Consider the following 9829-nt stretch of genomic DNA (forward strand, 5'->3'; position numbering starts at 1 on the left):
TGGCTCATTTTCATTTTCATTGGTTCATTCCCTTATCATCATGGCTGCACTTGGTACCAGACAAACAGACATGATGTTGGAGAAGTAGATGGCAGTCCTATATGTGTCAGAAATAGGTTAATAATGACACTGAGTGATGATTAAACAAAGAAGACCCAAAGCCAGCCCCACAGGGACACACTTCCTTCAGCAAGGCCCCACCTACTTCAACAAAGCCTAACCTCCCAAAAGGGTTCCTCCTTATGAGCTTATGGGGGCCAATTACATTCAAACGGCTACCACCTGCTCCCTGCCTTTCTGTGGATCCAACCAAGGTCTGCTGTGTATTAGGAAATTGCTCACCCCCCTCAGCCACATTCCAAATCTTCAATTCCAATGCTCACCCGGCCTGCTACCTCTGTATAAGAAAATCAATTGGATTGGCCTGTGTAGAATATGCTCACTCTGCTAGTGTTTGTGGATTTTCCAGGACCTGGGTTTGGGTTCCTTCTATTTTGATTTTGATCCTAGGTTTGACCATGTACCCCAAATCTACATCTCTGTAGCTCAGCCTCTAGAGTGTTGGTGCCTCTTAACACTAACTGGACCTGGACTTTGCGATGCATAGTCACCCTGAGCATCCACTGCATTCCAGTCCCAGGGTGCAAGGGATAAGTTTTCTCAGTCTCCACCTGTTCATCCACATGGAGACCTAGAGTATCCATGGAAGTGACAGTGTCAAATGTGCCATCATTAAGCGGTGGGTGTTAGGGATATGGGGAATCCAGGAGCACAGTGATAACCCAGTCCATGAGCTTGGACTGAGAATTACTGACATGTGGCCACAGCATGCAGAGTGCTGGCTGGGAGATGCTTCCTCTATCCTTGGGCTTAGAGAGAAAGTCAGATTGTGGAACACTGGGGTGGCTCAAGGGAAGAGAGTTTGCTAGACAAGTACAAATACCTTACAGTGATCCCCAGAATATCTTGTGCAAAGAGAAACTGAACCTTGAAGGTTATCCTGTGAGGTCAAGAATGGTGGCAAGTACCTTTAATTCTAGCTCAAGGTAGGCAGGGGCATGTGGATTTCTGTGAGTTCAAATCCATCCTGGTGAACACAGTGAGTTCAAGGACAACCTGAATTGTGTAGTGAGGTCAGGTCTGAGTGACAGAGGGAGAGGGAGGGAGGGAGGAAGGGGCAGAAGGAGGGAGGGAGGGGGAAACAGAGAGAAACAGAGAAAGAGAGGGAGGGGGAGAGAATGAGAGAAAGGTTGGGGAAGAGGGAGGGAGGGAGAGAAGAGCGTCTTGTGACCCCCACATTGTTACAATGGCACAAAGGACCTACAAACAGACTCACAGACACACTCCATGATAATAAATGAAAGAAAAGACGTGTCCTGAAAACATGGCTGTGAAGCTTTAGTATCTTGAGGGAGGTTTTGATGGCAAAGAGCTGGGATCAATGTTTTCCTTCATACATGGTAAGTATTACCCATATAGTTGGAACCACAGGCCTTAACCACAAACATGCCATAATCTGCCTTTATCCTCTGCTATGGAGATCACACACGGGCAACATCAGTACACCTGCCTTTTGCCTTTTCATACTTGATGTGTCAAGCCCAGTGGGTTTATCAACCTCTAGAGAGGCTTCAGGTTTAATTCTATACAATTTTTTAATATTATGTTTTAGCTCATCTTTAATTATATATATTAGAGGGCTTGTTGGCATTATCTGTGGAGGTGGAGACAACTTAAAGGCCTCCCAGAAACCAGAAATAAATGTCAGATAACCTGGAACTGTTCCAAGTGTAAACTGTTGAAATCAAACACTGATCTCCAGAAGGACCAGTAAGCACCCTTAACCTCTAGCCATTTCTCCAAGAGACTCTTGTCTATCTTTCTGTCTGTGATTACATGAAGCTGAGGTGTAGAAAATAGCCAAGAGCATGGCATGTTGGATCATTATTTTCTCTGAAGGTTCTAGGATGCAGAAGGTGTAGAGACAAGGAGACACAAGAGTGTGCAATCACAGTAATCACAGCGAACAAGTATGAGATGGTCAATGAGCTGACTCAATAAATTGAAAGTATGAAACACATTCTCTCATGCAACGGTGTTAGTTGAACTTGCTGGAAATTGTAATGCTAAGGATGGAGGGGGAAGTAATGTCCAAAGAAAGAGAGTTCACACCTGAGTAGTGAGAATTCTGCATGCTCAACACCAGTGCATTCTTCAGTCAACGTTGTAGTTCAGAAAAGAAATATATGTGCAGATTTTGGAAATAATTATGTTAGGTGGAAAGGGAGAAGATGGAGGCCAAACAAAGACAGAGACCTAGAGCACAAGTCATCCAGTCCATTATGCTCTGTGTACTCTTCACCGTGTTTATCCCCTCCCGGTGTCTAGACACTCCTACCCTGACTGTTCTGAGAAGCAGGCCCTACAATTTTCCAATCTCTTTTCCTGTCTCAGGCTGGGCCTTCACTCAGCAGAGCAGGAGTCCCTGAATCCCCAGGTCAAAGGTTCTCTCTCTAGTCTGAGTCAATGGGACAATATTACTTCCAGATAAATCCAAATCACCTTGAACAGACAAACTCATGTCTCTAATAAGTCACTTGAGTCCTGACTTTCATTTCTCAGAACCCAGCAGTAATCTCCTCATTCATTCCTAATATAAACATAGGGAGGCTTCCAGATCATAGACACAGAATCCATGGCAATCTAGACACCTCCTACTCACAAAGTAGACTTCTTTGGGCTCTCTTGTAGCCCTTAGTGTTTCCGTGAGCTCTGAACAATGTTGGGCAAATCTGTCTGGCTCGACATTACTGATGCCTTCATAGACTTCTTCAGGAGCAGGGTATGTCGCCAGAGTCAGCTGTCTCAGGTTGGCAGTGTTCTGCAGCAACTTCTTAAGGTTGGACAGAGACAGGAAGTTCCTCACAAAATTCAGCTCAACCAGATGGGAACACTGGCTCAGGACAGGGAGGAGGACACCTACTTGGAAAACCATTAGCATACAACCCTTCAGATTTAATGTCTGCAGTGTATCTAGCAGTCTCTCTAGCAGTCTTCCTAGAAGTTGATGACTTAAATTTAAAAAGCTGACACCACTCATGTCCAGGTGTGTGAGCTGATTGATGCTTACACACTGGGATAGGTACATCACATCTGATTCTGATAGCATACAGCAAGTGATTGGAAGGTTCTCTAAGTGACTCTCCAAGGACCTAGAGAAAAACAAAGGAGAGTTTACTTCAGTAAGTATAATAGTGGTAAACAAAGGGTGCTGACTTCAAGGCAGCAGAGGCTAGTTAGTCCTGAGGTCATTCTGAGAGCATCAGGAAGTTCAAGTTCAGGATGCACCCTGATGGAGAAATAACAATACATGCACCATCATTGTGACTGTTTCTTCCCCCAGATCTGAACCTCTGCACTGTTCAGCACAAATCCTCATCAGATGACAAATGGTGTCAATGGGAAAGCAAGAAGAACCAGCAAGGGGGAACTTAGAGCCATCGCTGTGTGTGCCAGCATAGGTCTCCATGAGCCTCACCTAAGTAGCACAGTCTCTGTCCTGCTTACAGGGCTTCCCTGGGGCCCTAATCACCCTCAATCATTTTCCATTTACTCAGGCCCTACCATGATCAGTGGGCACCTGTCCCTTTGGGAATCTGGGAGAGATGAAAACTGTGCATAGAGATCTGAGGATGGTGCTGACATGGGGCTACGTGTGGTTTAAAACCTCATCCCCTCTGTAGATCTATTTTGCCCTCATCTAGGTCCCTATCAAAGACCTTTTCTACATCATGGATGCCTGAGTAGCAGAAAGACTACTAGAACAATCATCCTAAGGTCATATCAGTATAAACTCGGGGGTGGCTGGGAAGCCCCAGGTGTACACTCATGGTTCATGTTAAATGGCAAAGTTCTTCTCTGACTTGCGGAGCAAGCTCTCTACCCTTCCGCATCTGAGCATATGATCCAGTCTTTCATTCAGGAGGAAGACACCATTCAAATAGTCTTGTCGGAGAGAGCTGAGTTGGGAGAAGTGGGTAATGATCTTTCTACAACACCATTCTCTCAGCTCCTGGATGCTAATGCATTCCAAAGGCATGAAGATATCTTTGAGAGGGAGTTTCTGAAGGTTTCTCATCTGGCCCAGGCCAGGGGTAAACATTGCAAGGGTTCTCACATCCCAGTGAACATTCACCTCCAACTCCAGTATAGAGCTTGGTGCAATCCCTCCAGCAACTTTACAGGGTTAGAGGCAGGGATGGCCCCAAACTCCTGCTTTTCACAGATCACCTGCAGCACATCTTTTCTCTGACTGGCCCCCCAGCAGAAATATTTTAGGTATTTGCAGAGATACCTGGACTTGAGCGAAAGGTTCATCATCAAAGTTACAACCTCTTTTCCCATCATATGGGATGAGTCACCACCACTGGTTGGGTCTCACTAACGACATCTGAAGAGCAGACAGCATCCTCTATCCCAGCCCACACATGTTGGGCATCCAGGAGATCAAGCACTTGTAGGTTGCTACTCCTGTTTGTCAAACAAGAAAGACAATCAAATGACAGGACTGCCATTGTGTAATTTGCCTTCAACCCACACATCAATTTTCCTTAAGTCAATTCTTTTTTGTTTTGTTTTGTTTTTGTTATTTCAAGACAGGGTTTCTCTGTGTAGCTTTGGAGCCTATCCTGGCACTTGCTCTGGAGACCAGGCTTGTCTCGAACTCACAGAGATCCACCTGCATCTGCCTCCCTAAATCCATTCTTTAAACAAAGACTATTGCCATTTCTAGTGGCTGAGAGAGAAGAGGGAGAGGTAGAGTCATTGTGTGTTGACTCCATCTATTAGCAGTGCTGTCCACACACCACTGTCCTTTCTCATTGATTCACTTCCCTAAGAAAGCTCTGACTCTGTTTGGACCATGTTCTGAACTCTGTAGTCACTTCGCTCCATCCACTCTTCCCCTCCATTCTATCATGTTCTCACTTGCCTAGGTCCAGCCTTCTGCTTAGTCAGCAAATCAAGGCCATCAAGCACAGCCTTCAAGGTCTCAGGTCAGGGGTCTTCATCAGGGCTCACACAGGAAGGCATCTGAAGGGCCAGGCTTCAACCATCGCCCTCAGGATGTTCCTTTGTTGGCCATCGAAGGCGCCTTTGAATAGCAGTGGGAAGAGTTCCTTGGGCAGGTTCTTCAGAGCAGCGATAGCCAAGGCTTCATCTTGTAGCCGACTTCTTGTTGCCAGCAGCTGGAGAGTGGATGGGCAGCTCATCCTGACCTTCCTATGCACAGGTGCTATAGAAATACCCAGAGAACAAATCCTTTCAGGCAAAACACTTTCAGCATGCCCCTTTGCCCCTTCTCTGTTATTCTGCCATTCCCAAGCACTGTTCCCCTGAATCCCTCTGCCCTGGGCAAGGAGAAACTGGAGTATCAAAACGGAGCCAGACTCTTTTGAAGGCAGCAATCTTCAAATATCTCTCATGATACTTGAGAGCAAAGTTGAAGACCCCCATAGCCATGTGTGCTTTGCATTCAATCAATGGAGCTCGTGGGGAATCAGTGAAAAACACACAATCACTATAGTTGGTAAAACTTCAGCCACACTGAACTCTAGACCACTTTTTAGGAGTTCAAACACTGAGAATTGTCAACCTTATGCTTTCCTAGATTCCTGGCCACATGTTTGCTTCTGGAGAATGTTCTTCATCTTCAGTTAATAACTCTAGACTCACTTTGAATGAAGGACTTCTAAGGTAGACTTGAATTGTTGGTCAGTGCTTGCTCAGTGTGCCTTAGCCCTTGAAGATAGCAACCTAAGCGCTCTATGGCAGGGCACAGCAAGTTAGCTCCAGGTCTCAGTACTGATAACACTTAGCTGCATATGGAGTTCTAGGCTAGCCTAAGCTACAGGAATTTTCAGCTTCAAAATAGCCATGCCAAACAAAACAACAAAATCAGAAATACAGAAATTAACTGATAGACTGGTGATCCTGGGTAAGGTTGTGTCCTGAAGGGGATGAATGGCTTACCTGATCAGGACATCCACAAGAAGTGTTCAGATCCCAGCAGGTCCTGACAGTCACTTTAGGATCCAACAGACAGTATCTAACCTGGCCATTTTATCCCCCTTACTTCTCACACCTACCCCACATAGCCCCACCTCTCAGCCAAAAGCTGCCATCTGATTGGATAACTGAGCATCTCTTCCTCCAATCCTACTTGGACTTTTAAATCCATGGCTTGAGTGAATCAGATGTGGGAAAGAAAGCATGAAATCCCACATTATATCAAGTTCCAAAAAACCTCGATAACACTCTCCACAGACCCTCAGCTCTGGGATTCAGTGTCTTGCTGCCCTTAATGTATTTGAAATTTTTCATGTAAATTCTCTCCATGGAACTCAGGCCAATATGAAATCAGTATGCGACCTGAGCTGACCTGGAAGTCTCAGTAATCCTCCTGCCTGAGTGCTGTTGCATGAATTGTGTGTGACCTGTTTGATGAGATCTCCTATCAAGAAATAGAATCAACTGAGACTATGGTGACAGTAGGAACTCATTCCCATGTCACCACAAAAAGCTGAGGATTTGTCTATGTATTGTTAATTAATTAACTAATGTTATTGTTTGTATCTGATTTGCCTTTTATGGAATCATTGTCATGGGGAGTGGAATCTACAGCCGGGTTTTACTAGTTATCTTCCTACCTTAGTGGAAGAGCATCTAAATAATGCATGTTCAGGTCAATTAGATCTCCTTTCAGGAAAGAGAGTGAACTGAGATCCCGGTGAAAATTAGGACTCCTTTTGTATTGCTTTTTGCACAGCACTTCTCTGTCCTGGAACTTGCTCTGAAGACCAGGCTGACCCAGACCTCAGAGATCTGCCTCCTGAATGCTGGGATTAATGTTGTGTATAGCAAGACACAGGACAGACCAAGAGACAGATATTGGGGTTCAAGCTTAAGCTGAAGTTCAGAGAGGCAAAGCACCCAAAAAGCCTCTACCTCTTACCTGTACCTCAGGCTTAAAGGGCTGATCCTGATTCCACGAGCTCAAACCAAGCCTCAGGCTGCCGTACAGAAAGTTGTTTCTGTTTGTTTGGTTTCATGTTTCAGACACAGACTGGCTTGGGTGGCTACTGTTGGTGCCTTTTCTGGGTACAGCATTCTCTCCTTGATTGTCTGCACTTGCTGGCGACCCTCTGAAATAGACTTGCTCTTCCCATCATCCTTTGTTGGTTTTGCCTCCTATGCAGCCTGGCTGACTAGTGACCAATCAGTTTTTCATTAAATCTATTAGGGTGGAAATCTTTACAGTGTAACAGAGGGTTATTCCACAGCAGTTCCCTGTGTCATCTGCCCTCCTCACCCAGTCTCTGCTTTCCACAGACTGAGCCTGCCAGGGAAAGGCAGGGGAGCTTCTCAGAACTGTTGGGCATTTGGCTTCATATTCGATGTCATTAGATTCCTGTGGGGGGACTGGGCTTTATTTTAGTAATTTATAAACTAAGGTAGAAGATGTCATGAGGAGGCCTCCTGCCTCACATCCAGAATGTGTCTGTAATGTAAAGTGAAACAAGACAGTGTTAGAACCCTTTGACTGCACAAGAGCATTCTAAATGATTTGTCATCTGAGATGAACAGGCCATCAATGACATCCTTTTGGTGGGAACAGGCAAAAGCCCCTTGTCCTAGGTGCTGCCATTTCGACTTCAGAATCCATTTTACCTGTAGGGTGAAATAATGTTCACATTGCTATGGGAGCTGTGATCTTCCAATACCTGAACCACACCTCTGTAACAAGGGAAACAGTCTGTTGTGTATCTTTAGTTCTCTAAATCATTATGGCTTTTCCTATGAAGAGTAAGAGCAAATGATTGTGATAGCCTATGTTGGTTGGAAATGATGGACCCAATAGGGAAACCTCTGTGTCGGCTTGGTCTGATTTGCAGCCTTGGGGCCACAAGATGTTGAGGCATGGCTGGGTCTTAAGGTCCACCCATGAGGACCCCCAAATTTAATGAGGCAGCACCAGAGACTATCTGTCATCTGGTCCTGTGGAAGTAAACCAAGTTTCTAGTTTCAGATCTGCTTCTGAGTGGTGCCTCTCTGGGATAGGAGATTCCAGGAAACAGTCGGCCTTTGATTCTGCACTGTGGTCTCTATCAATCAGTTTCTGTAATGCTGCCCAGGAACACATCGAGCTCTTTGGAATCCTCTCGTCTGCTTATGGCGGTTCAGATCCTCAGGCCCACAACCTCTTATGCTTCATTCACTTTCCCGTCTCTCCTTCCCGCTTTCTCTTTCCTTCTTGGTGCCGCTGAAACCAGCATAGCACCAAGACTCTGGAGGCTGAGACAGGATGATTTAGAGTTCAATATAGCCTGGGCTATATAGTGAGACCTATTGTGAGAGAACAAAAAGGAAAGAAAGAAAATCAAATTTTTGGAAAGCCACCAGAGACAGAAGAGTGAGGGTGACTCACTAGAGTCATTCCAATCTTATTTTCTGGAAGTGTCAGAGCAAAGAAGAGGAAATAGAGACTTCACTGGGGAGGTAGCAGCAATCTGGCAGATGAAAGTCTGTTCTTGCTAGGATGGATAAGTCCTTGGGAAGATCCACAGTAGTACATGAGCCCAGCACTTGAGAAAGAGCAGTGGGTCATTGAAGGACATCCTTGGCTACATGGGGGAATGCTTGGCCATCCTGGGCTATAAGAGCTCTCATCTCTGAAAAACACAAACACATGAAATCCTTGGTTCAGGTCCTGCAGTAGAGGTTAATTTGTTTGGAAATTAATAGATAGGGTGACTTCTTTCTGTTTTCCCTTTTCTGATGTTCATTTTCAGCAATAGGCTTCTCTCTAGTACTTAGTGTCTGTGTGTGGCATTGGGTATTGAACTCAGTACATGTCCTGTAATTGTTGACCACTGAGCTATCTCCCAGCCTCCTCTATTTGCCTTTTGAGACATGGTGAACTATATTGAAACTGACCTGCAACAGGTTATCCTGTATTATAGCTAGCAGGCGTCAGCCCAGCTCCTTCCTACTGTTTGGACACGTATTCTCCTGACACTGTCCAGACTAAACTGCACCTGGTAGGCTCAATATTCAACCGCACTCTGGCTCTCAATTGTGGAGTTTCCTGCATCCACACACGTGCCCCTCAAACCTGGATCTTAGACACAGATCGTCTTGGCGCTGGCTCAGCAGGTCTATTCCCTGCCTGCACCCACATGAAGACACCACTTCAGTGTCTGCAAGGAGAGCACTGACTCTCAAGGGGTCTTTCACATCCGGGGCTTGCCATGGCATGTTCCCATTCGTGCAAACCCAAAAATAGAAAATAAAACTTTATTGGTGTCTAATCAAGTGATAATTGGCATTGAGGACGCTTAGAAATAGCTCAATGGATAAGAGTAAATTTTGTCCTTGCCCAGGGCCCTGTTCATTTCTCTGGTCCCATTCATCTCTCCCTTCAGTCCTAGGGAGGCCACTCTGGCATTCAGAGTATTCAAGCAGCCGTATTGAGCCCACATGGTGCACACACATAGGCAAAAGCTCACAGACCTGAAAATAGAAAAGGAAAAGAAGAGAGAAAAAGTCATTAAGTAAAAAGATGTGCAGGCCGGCAAGGTGGCACAAGCCTTTAATTCCAGCACAGAGGAGACAAAAGGAGGTGGATCTCTGAGTTCAAGATCAGCCTTCTCTCACAACTATATTATACATTTAAAAAAAAAAATCTTAGACAGATATGGCAGCACACAACATAACACAAGGCAGATTAAGGCAGGATTGTTGAGAGATGGAGTCTGTTTAGGGCAACATG

General features: G+C 45.3%; 1 protein-coding gene across 1 annotated transcript; it reads right to left on the minus strand.

The window, feature by feature from the left end:
* Positions 1–2650: 2650 nt before the first annotated feature.
* Positions 2651–5270, minus strand: LOC113833895 (PRAME family member 27-like). Its single transcript, XM_027399990.2, is given in 5 exon segments — positions 2651–3202; positions 3944–4227; positions 4230–4406; positions 4409–4530; positions 5080–5270. Coding segments are annotated over 5 exon segments (1326 nt in total).
* Between the last annotated feature and the right edge of the window lie 4559 nt (positions 5271–9829).

This window comes from Cricetulus griseus, chromosome 2 (genome assembly GCF_003668045.3).
Source record: "Cricetulus griseus strain 17A/GY chromosome 2, alternate assembly CriGri-PICRH-1.0, whole genome shotgun sequence".
Lineage (NCBI taxonomy): Eukaryota > Metazoa > Chordata > Mammalia > Rodentia > Cricetidae > Cricetulus > Cricetulus griseus.